The sequence below is a fragment of the Furipterus horrens genome, unplaced genomic scaffold, assembly GCF_987537825.1.
Source record: "Furipterus horrens unplaced genomic scaffold, mFurHor1.1.pri manual_scaffold_1, whole genome shotgun sequence".
Lineage (NCBI taxonomy): Eukaryota > Metazoa > Chordata > Mammalia > Chiroptera > Furipteridae > Furipterus > Furipterus horrens.
Window position 1 is genome coordinate 198,912,703 of NW_028327171.1, and position 20,730 is coordinate 198,933,432.

General features: G+C 32.2%; 1 protein-coding gene across 1 annotated transcript in view; it reads right to left on the reverse strand.

Moving 5' to 3' along the window:
- The window catches only part of LOC150022606 (receptor tyrosine-protein kinase erbB-4-like), a 147,291-nt gene extending 126,876 nt beyond the window's left edge, over window positions 1-20,415 (reverse strand). Inside the window, exons 1-2 of the mRNA XM_090288243.1 lie at window positions 20,172-20,415; window positions 18,818-18,921 (exon numbers count right to left, since the gene is read on the reverse strand). Of these exons, the coding sequence (XP_090144369.1) occupies window positions 18,818-18,921; window positions 20,172-20,415 (348 nt within the window). The remainder of the gene's footprint in view (window positions 1-18,817; window positions 18,922-20,171) is intronic.
- Window positions 20,416-20,730: the final 315 nt, after the last annotated feature.

Here is a 20,730-nt window from a genome sequence, read left to right on the forward strand (position 1 = left end):
CTTCTTTCCCCTTTATTCCCCTCCTTCCTCCTCTCTGGTTACTGTCAGTTTGTTCCTTGTTCCCGTGCCTCTGGTTCTATTTTGCTCATTTGTTTGATTTGTTCATTAGGTTCCTCTTATAGGTAAGATCATATAACACAGGATTATCCTTGCAAATCAATAGTAGCATTCATAAGTGATCATTTTTGTCTTTTTAAAACCTGGTTCTATATGTCCTATAGCTCAGCTATTGGGTTGTCTTTTGATTTAAAAAAGCTCTAATTTATTCTTTTTTTTTTATTAACTGTAGCTGTGGTTGGTGCCTGGTAATCTAGGTTGAATGCTGCAAAGTATATCAAATGCATGAATTAATAAATACTTCTAAAAGGCTTATTTATTGTGATGGTCCATCTCTTTTCACTAGTCTCTCAATTTTTTTTCTGACTCAATTTTTCACCAGTTTCTGAAATAATCTCTCAAGCTCATCACCTTCATCATGTTTAAATGCCAAATTTCCTCACCTCTCATAAAGTCTATTGTTAGTTAATGGCCTCCTATGTAGAATTCTTGTCTTGATTTTTTTCTAAAATATAAACAGCATTATGTTACTCCCTACATAAAAATGTGTGATGACTTACCATTTCCTCTCACATAAAGTCTAAATATCACCAGCACGATCTATAAGCCCCCTTGTAATCTTGTCTCAACAATTTTTCATTTGATTTTTAATCATTCCAATACATGAAACCTTTGATCTGATCAGAAAAAAATGGCTTCAATCCTGCCAAGAACACACTACATTATCATGAAACACAGTTTAGCACAGTGGTTAAGAGCATAAAAATTGAAGCCAGATGCCTGAAGTCACACATATATAATCTTACAACAATAGCTGGCACAAGGTTGACATTTATAATAGCATCAAAGTTACTCCTCCATAGGTTCACTCTCTTCTGCCTGTATCTGCTTAACCTGCCTTCTTATCCCTGCAAAATTTAGCTTAAATGTAACCACATCTCCTGGTTGTACGCTATAATACTACTGCATCTTAATTACAGAATTTTACCACCTAGGAGAATTTTGGCCTGTTTACATTTTTTCTTTACACTGCAAATTTGATTTATTAGACTGCAAAGGCCAATTTGTTATTTTAGTAATCCTAGTACTTAGCATATTGTCTGGTCCATAGGAGAATTTTCAATAAATGTTTGCTTACACTAAGGTAAAAAATGCAAAAATTACATTGCATTACTTAAAATACAACATTGGACCAAAAAAAAAAAAAGTCAGCTCCAACATGTATCTAAGAAACAGTCATACTATGTTAGAGTATACTTACTGTATTTTTCTCATAGAGCAGTATTAATACATAAATTATATCAATAAGTTCATATATGTGTTTATAAAAACACATGAAAAATATATCTATATATGGTATATCTATATAATATATAAATACAAATAAAATATAAACATAAATAACATAAATATGAATATAGATCTATATAAATATATTTATAATGTTTAATTTATATTATAAATAAATATAAATAAAACATGAATAAATATAAATGAAATAAATGCTTGTTGATATTATATATAAATAATTATATATATTTATATTGTGTGTATATATGTATATATGTGTATAAATATATGTGTGTGTGTATCCGTCGGCAGCCGTCCGTCTCGAGAGACGATGGTGTAGCTTCTTAAGAGTCTATCTGCACCGCCGAGAATGGTTGTGCAGTCTCACTCGGGAGTGACACGGTATCTGTCTCCTCCCGTGTTGAATCGACATCTTGTGTCAGCGTCATGTATGTGTATATAATTAGGTTATATGCAAATACTGCATTTCACATAATGAATATTTGTTATCAAAAGGGTCTATGGAACCAATCCCCTATGTACACCAGGGACAACTATATAGACTCAGTAAAATTGAAACAATATGTCCACACAAAAGCTTGTATATTGAATTTCATAGAAGCACTCTTCGTACTAGCCAAACCAACTTGTTTAATTGACATTTAAACATCCATGGAGACAAATGAGTTACTGAGATGGATTTCTTGTCATTCTCTTAAGAAGTAATAAAACTTCTAGTAGTATCTGTAACTTAGACTGAGTCATATTCTGTAAGAGTCTACTGTCCCCCATCGTCCCCTGTGAGATATGATTTTTCTAGCATTCCTTTTGGTATCCATCAGTTTGTTTTCTTTCTCCAACTTGATTCCTTTTTTTCCTACTATTGAATTATATTTTTTAAAGATTTATTTATTTATTCTTAGACAGAGGAGAATGGAAGAGAAAGAGAGGGAGAGAAACATTGATGGGGTTGTTGCTTTTTAAATTCTCAAGTACGAATGGTCATAAAAATACCATTCTTTCCTAAAGTTACATTCTTTCCTAAAGTTTTATTTTTTGATGTAATTGTGGCATTGTACTGAAATACTTTGTTCAAACCATTTATATTATAGATACTTGTAAATAATGAATTTTTATACTGAAATTATTATTTTCCTAATGTTATGGCCTATATTTTCAAGCTTACAACACTCTATTGAGATATTTATGTCATTTTAAAAATAGAATTATGAAATATATACAATTTCCATATGCAAAGGGGTACCTCCAGATAGGTAGATAATTTTTATTATGAACAGTACTGCTTTATCCAGACAAACCAAAACAAAATGAAACATGTATTTGCAGTATCCATTTGTGTGAATTCAGAGACATAAGTGAGAATCCCCATCTCTGTGACTTATGAAATAAAGAATATTGGGTTTTGATCAAAATTGCTTGATTTATGTTGATTTCTTATTTTCTGAGGCAATAAGAGGAAGCCCAATTATTCACTCAATAATAAGCAACTATTATATTTCTATCATGTAGCAGGCATGGTGCTAATTCCTGACATAAATGTATTTAAGATCTGAACTAACTTTTTAAAATTCACAGTTAATGTGGGCAAATAATTCTTAATATCACATCATAGTGTGATTAGTGCTCAACGTTGCATAATATTTTAATAGCATTGCAGGAAATAAATAACTTCTAACGAAGTTGTGGAAAGGCAGACTACCTAGGAGCATAAAATCCAGAAAGAGAAGAAAAACACGGAACAGGGAGGTAGAATGTGTCACTTCAAAATTCTTTAACCTATCAAAAGGTATTTGCACTAATTCCTATCCACTGAGACCAAGTTTTCTGGTAGCTAATCACATAATTTGATCTGTGCCAATAGATTAATTGATTAGGCACTGCTTTACCATGTGCCCTTTAAAAGACCTTTTTCAAAAACAGTATCTTGACAGCAAGGAAAAACTTTAATAGTAGGTCATTCAGATTGTATTGTGGGCAAATATCAGAGCACACAGAACCATATATATACTAATATAGTACATCTATATGAAATGGTGTTTCTAAGCAGTAAGCATAAGAGAACACTTTAAATTTTTATTAAAAATAAAGAAAATTTAAATTGTACAAAATCTCTCTAACCTGAGTTTCCACCCACAAAGAACATATATTTCTGTTTTAGAATACTTTAAAAATTCTACCTAAAAAGTTACATTATGGTGACAATAACATCAAGTAAGAAGTGTGGCTATTATTCTTCTTACTAATTGTTGAACACTAAATAATATTAACACCATCAAATAGTAAAGAATACTGAACACCAAAGAATACTAAAGACTAATAAATTACTAATTACTATTATATTACTAATTATGCTAACTAAATATCTAAATACTGAAGAATACTAAACCTAGTAAACATAGATTTGTAACACTGTATGTGACCATTGTAATACGGTATAAATGGATGGAGAGAGAAAGATCCAAAGCCGGAGGGTGGTACTGAGAGATGCAGAGGGTATAAGGAGCAGGACTGTAAATAAATACAGCAGATTACATAAGCACACGTTTTAACATTTTTGCCTTGTGAAGTAGACATGCATTTTAATGACTGCCTTTAATGATTATTCATGAATGAATTATTAATTTTCTGGACTAAAAATATCATTGCATGCTTGCTCAAAAACATTCCTTCAAATGAAAAAATATACATGAAAGGGCTTAAACCTTTTACATCATTACTCCTGTAAACTCTTAGTGTTTGCTCTTGTTATAATTAATACTTGCTTTGTTAAAACATTTCCATATCACAAATTACAATATTCAAGTTCATAAACTGATATAATATACACAGGAAAACTGTTGTCAAGGAAGTATTTTGCAGTGAGGTTATAATAAAATTCTATGTGTACTAATGTATAACTTTACATGGAAGTCTCTGCAAATGTCAGCTAGAAAAAAAACATTTTTCTTTTCAATCTCCCTTGAGAACATTAATTGTTTAAAATCTAGGCCTTTGTTAAGATGTTCTGAGTTAGGAGTATAAAAATCATCTCAATCTGTAGACAAAATACATTCTCAAATGCTCAGAAAAATAATTTATTTCTCTGTTTCTGCTTAGTAAAAAAGAATAGATTCAGTCATGCTAGAACATGTATATATTACTCAGCAAGTCTACATATTTAAAAGCTAATGTTATGGTAATTGTCCATCAAAGGACTCAAAAAGATTACCAAATCCAGATAGAAATAAATTCTATGTATTTATTTTCTATAAATTCCCCATTATAAATGTACTTTTCTTGTTAGTGGTACTTTTTGTTTGTTTTGTTTTATCTTGCATATAGATTCATTAGACTTTACTGATTTTCCTGATAAACTTATGTGGAAGGAAATTAGATTCACCTTGATCATGGACTTATAAGGTAGAAAATATTTCTTGATTAGTTAACAAGAAGAAGTATACAATTTTTAAGTGATGCACTCAGATACATTAACCTATTTGTGATTGTGCTATAAAATAGAACTGTCACAAGGTGAAATTTTAATTGACCCTCTAATGGTGTTCCTCAAAGGTGATGGAGTAGTGAGAATGATTCAGTACAGAAGAAGAAATGAAATAATAAATTCTTCTAAATTGTAGTTGGAATCCCATGGGTAAGCTAAGCCTTCCTTTTTCAATATAACAGGTGTTAGATCTATCTTCCATCCTCTGAGAACTAGGCTCAGAACTAGAAGGACTCCAGAGAACACCTACCACAATTCTCACTGCTGAGATATCAGTAACCTCAAAAATGTGTTTAGACATGTGATCATCTACTTTTCTTAAAACTTGTGGTGAGGTCATTAATCACTTGCAATTTCAGGAAATTCTTTTATAAACCCTTAAATATATTGAGTGAGATTCCAGTACAAATCCCTCTGTAATTTCTCTTCATCACAGAAAAAAATGCATAAATAGAGAATAGGAAATATTTCCAAAAATCCATTTCTAACAAACTTCCATTATTTAGACACATGTATGCATTTTTTATATGTTCTACAGCTTGTTATTTTCACTAAGTACACCTTGATGGAAACCTCTCCTTTGTAGTGAACTAGAACTAGCTACCTTATTTTTGTATAACTGCATAATATTAAAATGCATAAGCATACTCTTATTTATTCAACCATTTATTTGGGGATAAGAATTTGATTATTTCCAAAGGTTCATGGTAACCAACAATATCTCATACATATATTTTTGCCCAGTGCGTTTTCTGTGGCATAAGTTCCTTGAAGTGAAATAACTGAGTAAAAAATGTGTCTTTATAAAAAATATATATTGATATTCTGTTTTCAAAAACATGTCAATTACAACTCTCAGTATATATGAGCTGGTATGATAATCTTGACTTTGATTTTCTGAGTCATTGCATTAATACTTTAAGATTGTATCACATAAATGTGTGAAAAATAGTTCCATGCTTTAAAAAAAATTGGTTAAATATCTTTTAATTTTGGAAGTCATATTTTTATAATGAGAAGTAAAGATATGGAAAGCTGTTTTAATACCAGTCTCTAGTTTCTTTTTATTGATGCAATAAGAACTCTTTATAAAAAATAAATAAAATAAAAATATGACTAAATCATTAAGATCCAGTTTTATCTTTTATTTTTGTGTTCAATTTTCTCTTTTCCTACCCTATCTATTCTTGATCAACACCTATACTTCTTACTTCTAGAGTTTTGGTAATTTTTAAATTGTCATGATTTTTGTTTATGTAGTTGACTAAAACTAAGTATTCAAATAATGGATTTTAAATTATTAGGTGTAGGTGATACTTCCTCCAGTGAACTAGACATAATTTAGGATTTGACTATACATTACCTCTGTATTTTTACTCTCCACACAGTGTATCTGCATGATCCCTTTAGTGACCACTGAGTGCTCTTCTCCATACCAGAGTGATGCTGTAGAGTAGTATAGAAACTGTTTTTTTGTTTGTTTGTTTTTAATATTCTATTTATTTATTTTTAGAGAGAGGAGAAAGAGAGGGAGAGAAACATCACTGTGTGGTTGCCTTTAGCATGTCCCCAGCTGGGGACCCGGCCCACAACCCAGGCATGTGCCCTGACTGGGAATTGAACTGAAAACCCTTTGGTTCACAGCCTCAGCTCAATCCACTGAGCCACACCAGCCAGAGCACAATCCTTTTTTATATAAGGGAAATTTTGACTTTCACTACTCGGCTATTTCATGCCCTGCCGTATAGTGCACTGAGAATCCTCTTTAGCAGGTTAATCAGGTCAACCCTTCTCCTTTCTGTAGATGGCACATTTGTTTTTCACTGAAATCAAAGAAGTTCAGCTATTTCCCTCTGGCCTCAGAATGATGTGACATGTTATATGAAAACATAAATAACTTATTTTACTGGAAAAATATTTAACTGCAAAATATGTCAAATTGCCTAAATATTGCTTTGCACAAAGGGTTTGCAAAAATGACATAATATGTTCAGTATTTTTCCTATGAAATACCTACTCTTTAAACAATGACATGCATTGTCAAGCTTAATATACGAATGAAAAACAAATAAAATTTATTTAATGTAAGGAGTATGCAGGTCACATCTCTTCCAGAGCAGACATTTCTGCATTCCTTTGGTTGTAGGTTATCAATATTTCATTAATTTTCAAACTATTGCAAATTCCCCTTGAGATATCATTAATAAAATACCATCCAAATCAGCAAGATTATAGTCAAAATAGCCAAACAACAGAACCTGTTTAATTACCTAGAAATTTTAAGAGTGCTGAGCTCTTGTTTTAATGTAAATACCTGAATAATCCTGTGCTCCTATGATTACAAAGGGCTTTAGCTATCTCTGTTTTCTTAGTAATTTTAATTATTTCTCATACTTTTCCCACCTAAATGCATTCCTTTAGTTGCCTTTTTAAAATAATAATGGGTAAGTTTGTTAAGGAAAATAAATGAGTACATATACTTCTGGAAATAAAAAACAAGAATCTTACTGATTTGAGAATTTTACCAGATCATAGAGTGCATTAAGATTGATTATTTTCAGTTAATAGATATTATTCCCTCATCAATATGTTGTCTTTTGGATAAATCTCAAAGTTGTTGTGCTCAGTGAAAGAAACCAGTCATAAAACTGTGCACACTGTGATTGCCTTTACATGAAATTCAAGAACAGTCCATGTGTTTCTAGGTTGACAGAAATTCAATAGTGGATACTACAGGGCCAGGGATTGCCTGAAAAGAGGAAAAGGGAACCTCCTGGAGTAGTGGAAATACTTTACACCTACATATGTAAAATTTATCTATACATGTAAAAATATTCTCTTACACTTAAGGTTGGTGCACTTCCCTCTATAAAAGTTATAACTCAGCTTTTAAAATGTTTTCTCCCCCATGATGCAAATAATGAATACTGGAGTTTAAGTGAAAAACAATTCAGTAAACTTTATATCCATTTCCTACTTTCTGCTTTTACTGTTCAAAACTTGTTTATTTACATCTTAGCACTGAAAATTCTATTAAGGCAAAGGCTCATAACGGTTCTCCTTTTCTTCCTTAATTACGAAAGCCCTGATTTTTACATTTGTTCACCTCTCTTTAGCTAAAGGTAAAATCTTCCTTGTTTACAGAAAATTCATGTATCTTTTAAATATTACAATTTTAAAAACACTTTCCAATTAGTGACAATAACAAGTAAAAACTTGCCATTCCCATTCTAAACATTCTTCGTTGTCCTGGAGGCTTCAACATATTAAAAAGAAAAAAAAGAAAAAGAAAATCATGATAGAAAAATTGGAAAGATAAGTAATTATGTCAGTTGTTGATATCATAGAAACTATAGTATCAATTAATAAAACTAATGAAATATATTTAATTCAGCATGGTGGAATTCCCAAAATGTGCAGGAATAAACTTTATTACTATATCAAAAACCCAATTTTAAAAACTTCATTAATATTATGTGGTGATTTAAGGTTTCAGGAAAAATAGCAAATTAGTGGAGAAATAATGAATAATCGAATAAGTGGAGCCAAGAAAATTAGTTTTTCTTTTATGGAAAAACCCTTAGATCTTTGCATTATACAAACTAACAGAGGTTAAATTTTAAAATTTAACAATTAAAAAAAAGCAGTATTAGAAGGAAATATAGGACAATTCTATGGTTTTTGAATTGAAAAAGCTTTTTAATGTATGCAAATAATGACAAGAGAATAAACTACCACTCACCGAGTGCTGAAGTTTTAGAGGCATTCTTTTAAGTGTTTTGACATTTGTTGTGCATGAGCCCTAAGCATCTGTAAGAAAGGAATCACTGTATGGAGCCACAGACCTAGGCACAGAGAGATTAAGTCGTAGCCAATGCTGAAGCTAAGACCTTAACCCAAGCCATGTGGTCCGAGAGTCTGCACTCATTCACATTTATTACTTTCAGAAAGCCACGCATGAAATGAGTGTCAAAAACGACTACTTAAAATCACAACTTTCTGTATGGAAAAGAGACAAAATAAAAGGCTAAACTGCATCAAGAAAAAAAATATTTGCAACATTTATAATAGATAAGATATTAACCTTAAGGAGTTCTCATAATCAATAAAAAGGAGAACAATAAATGAAGAGGCAAAAGCATAAAAAAGAGTTTTCAAACAAAGCTATATAAATTAATAATAACCAAATCAAAGCATGTTTACCCAAATAATCAAATACTCCTAAGACTAAGCATGTTAAGATATGCTCTTTTTCATCTGTGGTATTGATACGTGGTGAAATGCTTGTTACTGCCCTTTGGCCAGGGTTTGCAACACAGACACTCTCCTGTATTGTGTTAAAAGGACTCATTTATAAAAGTTTTTGAAAGGCAATATAAGGTGATAACTGAACTTCGCAGTAGTCATATTTGTAAAAGTGAAAAATCAGAAACTAGTTAAATAAGATTGTTTAATCAGATTACAGTGTATTTCTACATTTGAGCAACATTCAATAATATAAAAGGGGACTATGTAAACATATCTTAATATGAGAAGATGTCTGTCCATGTAAACTAATACACAAATTTTTTTGTTACACAGTGCAGTGGACTGAAAGGTTCTATATATGTTAGTGTATATGTTTTATGTCTACTTTATAAAGTCAGAATAAATTTACAAAAAAATTGTTAATACTGATTGGCTCAGTGTGGGGTAGTATGGTAGGGGACGGGCAAGAGAATGAGAAGAGAGATTACAGAGAAGAGTTATATTTCTGCTTACTTATGACTATATTGTTTTATATCAACATAATTAGTTACACACATGGCAAAAAACAGTAAAATAGTTTTATCTTGGAAAACAAAACTAAAATCTTCGCATTCCATAATATTTCTGCTGTCTCCCTGCCATTCATTACACTCAGTAGCTAAATCTGATTCCTAGGAAGGTCTTCACCAGAACTCTTGTATTTTTGGATCAAGACTTCATTCTCATACCCAAGACAATGCTTGTTTCCTTCTCTTTCGAGAATGTTCATTCCTCTTTCCCAATCTACCTGTTAATAATCTTTAATAGTAGGTAATTCTCAAAAATGCTACTTACATCTTAGAACTTTTTCTGCTACATTTGCTCTTCCATTTTCCCAATTAAAAAATTAGAGAACTTACCACAATAAGGTATGCATTATATTGTATAACCTTCCCTGGTAACCGGTAGGCTGCTCAGGGCCAGTGTATTCCATACTTTTTATTCTTTTCCACATCTAGCCCTCAAGCATGTACACGGTAGATACCTAAAAAATGTTCACTGAATCACTTAATTAATTATATATTTAATTATATATAGATAACATATATATTTAATTTTATATACATAACTAAAGGGTGTTAATTGCTGGAGAGGGCAGGGAGGAGGGTATAAGAGGACTAAATGAGAATGGAAAAAAATACAATAAAGATTAAATAAAAAATAAAATAAGAAAAATTGATAATGAATGTGATTTGTATATTATTGAAACATCATTTATCTAGAGTGAGGTTTGCTCTCATTTCTTTGAGAAAATGGATATTAAAATTACATAAAAACAGGAATGGTAGTAATGCTCTTACTACTTAAACAATTTTAAGATAAATGATGCCCTAGAGAAACATATTCAGTGATAATGTAGTAGCATCATTATCATTATTAAAATTGTATATTTAGTAAAATTACTGTCATGCTAAGAAGGGTGAGAATCTAAAATTCTTAAAACTGTTCAAGTGTAGCCACCTGGTAAGGATGCATAATTGTTACACTCAGGCACCGGTTCTAACAACTGAAGAGACTGGAAGAAAACTGTGAATCAACATTAAGCCAATCGTTATGCAATTTATCTTCATTTCACTTAAACCACATCTGTTACCCACGGCCTCATATCTGTGTGGGTTGCTAATACCTGGTGATCTCTCCCTTCTCTCCTCTTCCTGCAAAAAACACTTTTTTAAAAACTTGGAATTTTTTGAGATATAACTACCTTGTACCTTCTGTACATTATGGAAAATATCAATATGCTTCAATCACTTCACAAACGATAATTCAGCCTTTTACATAATTTTGTAGATGGGGGATTTATTCTCTAGTAAAGCCTCTAATTCAAATTTTCTGTAGCATGAAATAAATTAGTTTGAAATTAAAATTAAAATATGTCTCCTTATAATTTCTACCTATTGGCTCTAAATTCTGCTTCTGAAACAGCAAAACACAAACATGATTGCTTTTCGATATTAGACCTGAGTCTATTTCAAGTTTCTCAATACCCTTTCACTCTATTTTTATATTAAGCACTTGTACCCAATAACTGAAACTCTGGATATCTGATCCCTGTAACCTTCCCATTTGTCTCTTGTGCCCTCGCAGTCTTCATGTTTTAGTTTATTCCAAGATCCTAAGACTGTGTTATTACTTCTCCTTATCAACTTCCTTTACTCTCTCTCTAGTTTCAATATTGTAAAAGCTCCCCTACACTCTGAAACTTGGCATGTTGTCCCTCTACAATCTAGTACACCCACCTACTTTTATTGAAAACCTATGAAAGTGTGCCCTGAGAATCTATTTCCTATTTTTACTCTGTCAACAGTGTGAATTTCCTAACTTTTGCTCTTTTGTCCATTCTGTTTCTGAACCCTGAATCTAGATTGTAAACACAGAACCTTCTGCTAAGAGGTCATCTTGCTCCAGGAGGACTCCTCAGATGTTATAATCTGTCTAACCAAAATTTTCTAAGTTTGTCAGTTTTCAATATACATCATATTTGTATTTGCAGGACTTTACTATTCTACCTGTCACATCTGCTTGTCCATAGTGTGTTCTTTGATCATGCCACATTCATAATTTATTGAAATAACAGGCCCTATTCTTAATCTAATTTCACAAACCCAGTTTTACAACCAACAATAAGGTTATGCTGAAAAAAAAAATAAACATAGCATTATATTTCACCTTTTTCTTCTATGTAAGGAAAAATTTGAGAAAAGTTAAACACAATTATAATAAAATTAGAAAAATAATAATAATGCTATCTTACTAGGTTTTTTTATTCTGAAATAAAAAATAATGCTACCTTATATATCCTTTTATTTAAATAAAAATATTTTATTTCTAGAAACAAATAAGGAAAGCATATTAATTCTACTTTATATGTATATCAATTTGGATAATGGGTTGTACATATATTTTAATGTATCTACTTTTCTTTGATTAATCTTTTTAAAACATGTAGCTTAATTTTATTGAAGAGATGTTTAAAATTAAAACACTTTCAAAGGTAATGAGACCTAAACATCTCTTCAATTTCAATCTGGCTGGAATCTTTCAGGGAAGCTCTACCACAAATTATAATTTGTTACGACAAATAAAAGAAAAATTAAACGCATGTATTATACCAGAAAGACACCAAAAGGTTAACATTTTCTCTCCCAGGTCTGAAAGAAAGTCAATAAATGAATCTCTGAAGCTTTTACCAGTAAAGCTGAATCTTTCGTGATAGTGAAGAAAATCTATTGTGAAATTGCACCTATTAGAGAAAACAGATGGGACAAACAATAACGAAAGATCTGTAGAGAAAATAAAGAAACAATGGCTATGTTTCTTTTTTAAGTCTAAGTGAGTTTCATCTTCTTCAGTCAACCTCAAACAGGATTCAACATTAGTTGAAAATAGTACTTGATGAAATAAATCTTTAAGGTTCATATCAGTATTTTAATATCAGAATTTATCTTTCAGTATTTTAGAGAAAGAGGACAAATCTGTGCAGAAGAATCAAATGATTGGGGACATTAAATGTACTTAATAAAAGTTCTGTAAATTGATTTTTTACTAGTTCAAATTATATGAAGCATAGAAAACAAACAAGAGAAAACATGCTTCCTTCCAGTTTTATTGCAAAGGGCAACAAATTCCTTTTTAGATTGTGTTTTGTTGGGCATTTGTCTTTTCTGTTTCCTCAGCCTAGAACCTACCTGCAGGTATCTCTACATCCTCTCCCTTGTGCTTCAGGGGTTAATGTAAATATACCCTTTTACCACACTTTCTTTGTCCATCCTATCTAAAGTTGCAAACCCCACCCAGCCAGTTCCTAGCTTTTCCTTGGCATTTTTTCTTAGCTCCGATATCTACCTTCCCACTAAAAAGCTCTACAAGAGCAGGAATATTTTTTCTTTTTTTTTACTATTATAGTCTCAGCAATAAGAATAATGTGCACCACATAGAAAACCCTCAATAGGCATTTGTAGAAATGAAAATGAATGAGGAAGAAAAACCTAGAAAATACTCATATGGTAAGCCTATAATTGTAACTAGAAATTCAAAGAAGTTCAGAAAGAAACATATACTCATTGATTTTTTTAAAGCTGCTAATAGAATTGTGGAAGCCTTAGAAAAAACCAAAGTCATACAAATAGAAAAAAAAATAAGAACCTTACAAGTTTAACATGTTATCTTGGGGAAGGTGCTGCTGTAATTAGAATTTTATCTGACATCTAAATTTAACCCTTTTTCTTCTCTTGATCCCGTATCAGCTACTCAGTCAGACCATCTTATTACATCTATGGGCTCCATGTGCTGCCAGACCCTAAGTCTCAGTCTGCCCAATCTCTGCACATTGAAGGCCACGAAACTGTCACTCATTTACAACTGATACACTCAAAAGAGAGATTCACCATGGGTGTTCAGACACAGTTGCTGAAGACTTTCATTCGTTCCATACCATGTCCAATCTCATTACCATTATTGGGCATCTTTAAACTCTGACTTCTTAGCTTTAATTCTTTAACATATTCTGTGGACATAGATTTTGGTTTTAAAAGGTCAATCAATATTCCTTCATAGCTCTGACATGATATACTTCAACTGGCATCATTTTCTTCTTCCTTTTAATAGGACCACTCCCCTAGGTCAAGATCCATGTACCAGTTAGAACTCTACTGCAATAGCAATCAAGAAATGATGTACAGCATCTTGGTTTAGGATGAGTGAGCGTTATAATTGGAAGATTACAGGGGATCACATGCACACGGCACACAAATGGACAACAATGGGAAGAAATGAAGTAATTTTACCAAATGATTCCATTTAACCTTAGAATGGCTGTATAATGCATGTGTTGGAATCCAGATTTCATGGTCTTAACCTACTTCATGCTCTTCAGAACTTAGGTCTCTCAAATTCCATATTTATTATTTCATTCATTTAATAAAAAATGTAGTAGGGCCCTGGTTGGTGTGGCTCAATTGGTTGGAGCAGCGTCCCATAAACAGAAAGCTCATGGGTTTGATTCTTGGTCAGGGCACATATGTGGGTTGAGTGCTTGGCCCCCAGTCTGGACATGTGCAAGAGGCAACCCATGATGCTTCTCACTCACATCAAAGTTTCTCTCCCCTTCTCTCTCTCCCTCCTTTCCCCTCCTCCTAGGATTAATAAGCGTGTCCTTAAGTGAGGATTTAAAAAAGTAGTAGGATTCTAATTACCTCTGATATTATTCTAATTCACCTTTTAAATTATTTTTCCTAATATTACTTTCCAAACAGTCTACCTACTCATGTCTCTTCAAATGCCTTTGGTGCCTCCCCACACACCAAGTTGTTCACAATCTGATATTTAATGACTTTTTCATACACATCCAATGTTGTTTTTCTATGTAAGAGTCTGTTAATTATCACACAAATTTGTTGATATAGCAAAGCTGGTCTGTTTTGTTCACTGATATATCCCAAATGCTTGGAATATTGCTCTATAAATGATTTTCAAATATTCAATAGTTTATACTTCCAAAATAACCTTCCATGTGCCTGCTTTAAATTAGGCTCTCATTAATACTTTTGAGGAAAATTATGTCTTCTAAATAAATGCATTCCAAATATTTCCTCTGGTCAGTGAATTCTCTCCTTAGAAATGTCATCTAAAACAAAAATATGATCAGATCATTTTTCTCTTAGAAATCAGGTCAGTTCTAAAATACTTTGTTTTATAATCTTACATAAGTCTACGTACTCAATTTCTTCTACTGCTACTTCACATCCAGAGTGCTTTCCTTTGTACTACTCTAATGAAGAGGATAATGTTTTTATATTTATAAGCACAGAACACAGACTAATTATTTTTTATAAGAAATGATGGAAACAAGATTAATAAAAACATAGTAAAAGGTGGTAAAACATACATAAAACCTTCTCAAACAATAGCTTTCAAACATTTTTACTTACCATCATTGTGGAAAACATTACATTGTTTCTTATATATACATAAACATGTACATATATACAACAATATATATTTCACAATAACATCTTGTGTATATACAAATTTATATGTGTATTCACAAGTTCAATGGGATATTTGTTATTACTAAAGCAATCCACAGTATTTTTCTTTTTATTCAATTATGTTCCTTTTACACAGGTACAATACATTGAATTAATTTAAAAAATCATGACTGAGCTGTGATGCACGATTTGAAGAAAAAAAAATCTGCTAAAGGAGTTTGAATCTTTTTGCATGGCTGAATTATAGTGCAGGTTACAGATAGCATTATTCCATGAAGTTGAGTTGTTCTTGGTGACTCTAGAAGTCATAGAAAATTGGATTGGTCTGTAATACTGAGTAAATGTTATTTCAGTTTTCAAAGAATAATAGGGAAAAGTCATATTTTATAAACTATATTAGTGATGATAGCTTAAGATGATTAATCTAAGGAAGCATTTGTGAACACAGAGAAAAAGAATTTGTAATCACTGGTTCCTCACATAATTTCTAAAAAACTAATGAGACTAAACTCAGATGCCTAGATGCTAAGCTAGTCTATTAAAGATAGGTACTTTAATTTTCAAAGGCATAATGTAATAAAGGATTCTTTTATTCTTACAACAGAGATAACATGGTGCGGTCACTATCCCTGCTTCCTTCTTCTACGGGATGTACAACTAGACTACATTTCCCAGTCCCCCTTGAGATTGGCTGGGACAATGTGACTAAGTTCTGGTCAACTGAATGTGAGCTGGAAGTGATATACCTGCTTTCAGATGGACTCCTCTTCTGTGTAACCCAATCTCCTTTTTAAACCTTCTTATTGATTTATGACAACACTTTACTGTCTTGTTCCCCTCACACCCACTGGTCATTCCTTTAGTTTTCTTTAATGCTCCTACCTCACCTCTTCACTGTCAGCATGCCCATGGTAAGGCACTGCCTTCCTTCTTTTCTCTGCCTGAACTCACTTGATGAGGTTCTCCTCAAGATTCATGCCTTTTAATACCAATGAAACACGGATGGCTGACAAAGCGTATGTCTAGCCCAGACCTTTCACTTGCAGATCAGACCTATATATCCAACCGCTTCCTGTGTAATTTTGTCTAATAAGATTCTCAGATTTAACAAGTCTAAAAATAAACTCCTGACTCTCCTCTCCAAACCCAATCATCACCAAACTTCTATATTTGGTAATTGATAAATTAATTCTTCCAGATGTAAGCCAAAATGCTCAGAATCACTCATGAGCACCCTTCCCTACTCTGCTACCATCCTCATCCAGGTTGGCCTCATCTCTTCTCTCTTATTATTTAGTAAGTTTCTAACTGGTCCTTATACCTTTTTTTTTTTTTTTTTTTTTAACCTAAAGTCTGTCATCCACACAGAAGCCTGGGTGGTCTATTTAAACAGTTATTGTCTTAAGAAAATTGGTTAAACAAAATTATCCAGCATCATCATTGTACAATGACAATTAGATCATATTACTTTTCTGAATTTCATATGTATGTCATTTGATCCACCTTTGAAAATGTGTGGAAAAAAACATTTAAGATGCTACATTAATTCAAAAATATAAATAGAGTTACTTTTTAGAATAATTTTGAAAAGTCACTTTTCAACATAAATCAACATGGCAGTTGTATTTCTTCTTCAAATGTATAATTGCATCACAACTTTCAGTCCTACTTTTTTGGCCTTGTTAACAAAATATACAGAGTTAATTTGCTTAGCCAAATCTACCTGCCTGTTAGAATATTAATTAGGGATTTGCATTAATTTGAATAGTTTCAATTCTTCATAATATGTATCACATGCCCTATAATTACATTTTATTAATATTCTATAAATTATAATATATATACATGCAAAATATACTGATGTTACACAAACATTATCTAAGTTGGAAGCTTTTGGCTATTATGATAAATAGAAGTTAGATTGGATTAATATAATTTTAAAATATTCTAAAGGAAAAGTGGTATAAGCACACACACTAAATAGTAGCATTATTTTATCTAGTCTTACATGCACACACACATAACTTTTTTTTTCAACTATGGACATAATTTTAGGAAAATGTGCATATTTATCTCATATTAAAAACCTCAAAAATGAATTATTCTTAGCTGTTTCTAGAGTTTTATAGATATTTAACTAAATAAGGGTATAAATAAATTAAGCAATAGCATGTTACCTTTTTAATGATGCGTAAGAAGGACTATTTTCATGTGATATAATATCACAAAGCAGAGTTTGATTTCAATAGAAAATTAAAGCACTCCTCACAAATGGAAAAATCAAGAATATGGAATCAAATACAATCTGTCTCAAATATACATTTTTTTTTTCCTGTGCTAGCTCTTCTGAATTAGACCCAGAAGCACTTTTTTTCTTACCTCTGCCTCAACCTGAAGATGATAAATGCTAAGGATCTTTTTTAGTTGTTTAACCCAATCCTGTTTCTTAAAAATAACTTTTACCTATGAGTGTCCTTTCTAATAAGAATAGTAACTTTAAAAGAGAGGTTATATTAATACCTTTTAATATTCAGTAGCTTACGGTTACTGTAAACTTTATATCTATTTTCCTTTAAACTAAGTCACTTCTTTGTATTTTTAATATCAAGATACTAGGCTGCATCTATCCCAAACCTTCTGGGGGAAAGCTTTTATCTACAGTAGTTTAATCATTTTGATAGAAACACTATATAAAGAGGATGCCTAGTGACAGGATTAAACATGTTATTTCATTGGCATCTCTTTTAGACTTAACTTGTGCCTTAAGCAGAGAAGAATTAAAAAATTACCTGGAGTTCACCGCCACAAATGATATTACGGAGGCGTAATAGATTTTCTTCAAGTGCCTGTACATTATAAATGTGTCTGACTAAAGTGATTTGTAAAAGAATATTTGTAAAACTATTTATCTTGCATCTGTTGGAAACGCACTTTCTGCACTTAAATTAGAATGACTATATAAATTTGCTCACCTTTTAGGACATAGTGGCTTAAGAAAACCATTAAAAAATTTTTTTTAAATCTACTACTTGACTCCTTTGTAATTCTAAATTGAGACAGTGCATTCATCCATAATATGTTATATAAAATTTATATATACTTTAAAATAAAAATGTAACTGAAAAACAAATTAATAGACTGTAACTCTTAATCTATGAAACAAGAAGCAAAGCAGTTTACAGAATTTTTTTTAATGATAGACCCTTGCACACAATGCTGTGTCTTACAGTATTTAAATTTGATTTAAAAATTGCGTCTCCACTGATATGAGTTGCTGTAATTTAAATGTGTTAGAATATACTTTGAATAGGTTCTTAGAACAAAATCTTAGTTAACCTATAATATTCCTTTAATGGAAAAAGGCCATATTTCTGGTAACTTGAGTTTACCACAAATTATCACTTAATTTTCTTAATTATAGATTGCTATACCTAGAAGGATAATAATATAATACAATTAAAGCAGTTGTCAAGTCTAATATCTTTGTCTTAATTGGCAACCAATTAAAAGTTATAATATTTATTAAAAAATCACTCTCTAGTATTAGGCAAAGATAAATGTGACCTTAACTAAACTTATAAATTTATATTGTTAGCCTCAAGTAAGGTTCATGGATCCTCCTATTTGAAACAGTAGAATTTTAATCCCACTTTTTCAATCAGAAGCCAAGGTGTCCTATGCCTGCTCTTACAGAAGGGGTTGCTGTGCACACGCTAACCCGGGGCTTCAGATTTCCATCACAGGCAATGTTCCAGATACACACGCCCAGAAACTTTCTGAAGTACAAACCGATCCCTGAACACAAAGCATATTTAAGGAGGAGAACTTCAAAAAAGTTAGTGGCTCTTGCATGCTCTATTAGAAATTCTCCTCATACTAACTGGGATTTCAAGTTCATCGACACAGAAAAAGCAGTTGTTCCCACATCCTAAAATAGCACAGATTGAACATTTAACCTTTCTGCTGCCCAGTCAGGGTCTAATTACTATTTTATGTTTAAACACACACACACACACGCAATTCCCATCTTGCATTTTGGAATAGAACATATGGAAGTAAACCTCATTGATTTTTAAAAGCTGGCAACTAGAAAAAAAAGGTATTTGCAAGAATTTTTAAAAAATGATGGCATACTCGAATTTTCTCTTAAAATGTTGATCCTTTAAAGTAACTCTATTTTAAGTAATGACCCTTTAAGTAAAGGATATGGTGACTCCTTAGATTATTCATAATGAGGGGTAATTATATTTTCTAATCCAGGTGCTATATTTAGCAACTTACTAAAGCTTTATAGAGGACATGAACTCTTAGGGCCCCTAGAAGAACTGTGCCTGTCCAAGATTTGTCACATGCACACTGTTTATAAGTAACCTAGGTACTGTCAATGCCTCCACCTAGCAACATAAATGCCCATTGCTGAAGTTCAGTCAGCAGGACTGGTCTAAATGTAGTGGCATTTTCTGGTGTATTTTACTAAGAATATTTCCAGGCCGATGGCTTCCTCCATTTCAAAGTTATTTATTAAGATTCAAAAATATCTCCCAAGCCAACAACTCAAATCTGAATTGGAATGGTTAAATAATACATTTTCAGGTTTATGTTTAATGTGATTATATTTAATTTTCCAAATGAGACCAGAAAACAATTGTAGATTAAAGATCAATTAAATGGCTGCTTGGTTTTATAGATATACACTGTAATTTTTTTTTAATTTTAAATACATATGGGTTTCTTTCCTATTTTTTTTCTTTCATTAGGTCCAGCAAATGGGTGGTGAATAGCTGCTCCAACAGAGTGGGAGGATTGTATTTTGATGACAAAACCCAGACAGAGTATGTGCCTTGGTTCTTCTCTTTCCTGCCCCTGTGACCTTGGATAAGTCACTTAGCTACTCTGAAACTCATTTTCTTCACCTCTAATGGTTTTTGTTCTCTCTTTTAATGAGATTAAGGCAGCAAATGGGAATTTTTCTGTGAGAGAGAAAAGAGCGCCTGGTCATAGTACATCAGATCCCCTTTGGGAGAGTGACAGGTACATGGTGTTACTCTGTGGGCAGGAGCTGATCCTGTCGGAGCCGATGGTGGTAACCAGAAGGAGTGCTCCAAGTGTCCTGCTGAAAGCATTCCCCACCAGGGGGAGTTTCTCACGCAATGCCTGCCAAATGCTAGCTAGCCCTGCCATAGCGGTGCTCTTCACCGTGGCCCCACCACCACTTGCACAGGGTCTACGCCATCTGAAGATGCCTTCTGTGGTGTTTTCCGACATCAGCATCCCAGAGGCTGAGGGCATCCCACGTAACTGGGATCATTATTACTATGAGCACAACGGGCACTTTGGAATTGTTAAAGAAAACTGACAGATCCCCTAGCCTAACAACTTTTCTCTACATTTTATCATCACGGATAAGAAATCTCTCAGTAGATGTTGGCACTTGTGAGATTGGATAAAGGATGCTTTGTCTACAAATATAATTGGAAAAGGTAAAGAAAATGAAAAAAATTGCTTTTATGCAATCATGATAATAAGAGTACTTTAATTTGTAATGCTCTCTCTCTTCATAGAATGGAAACCATTCATACATGGATATATAGGTGTAAATTATTG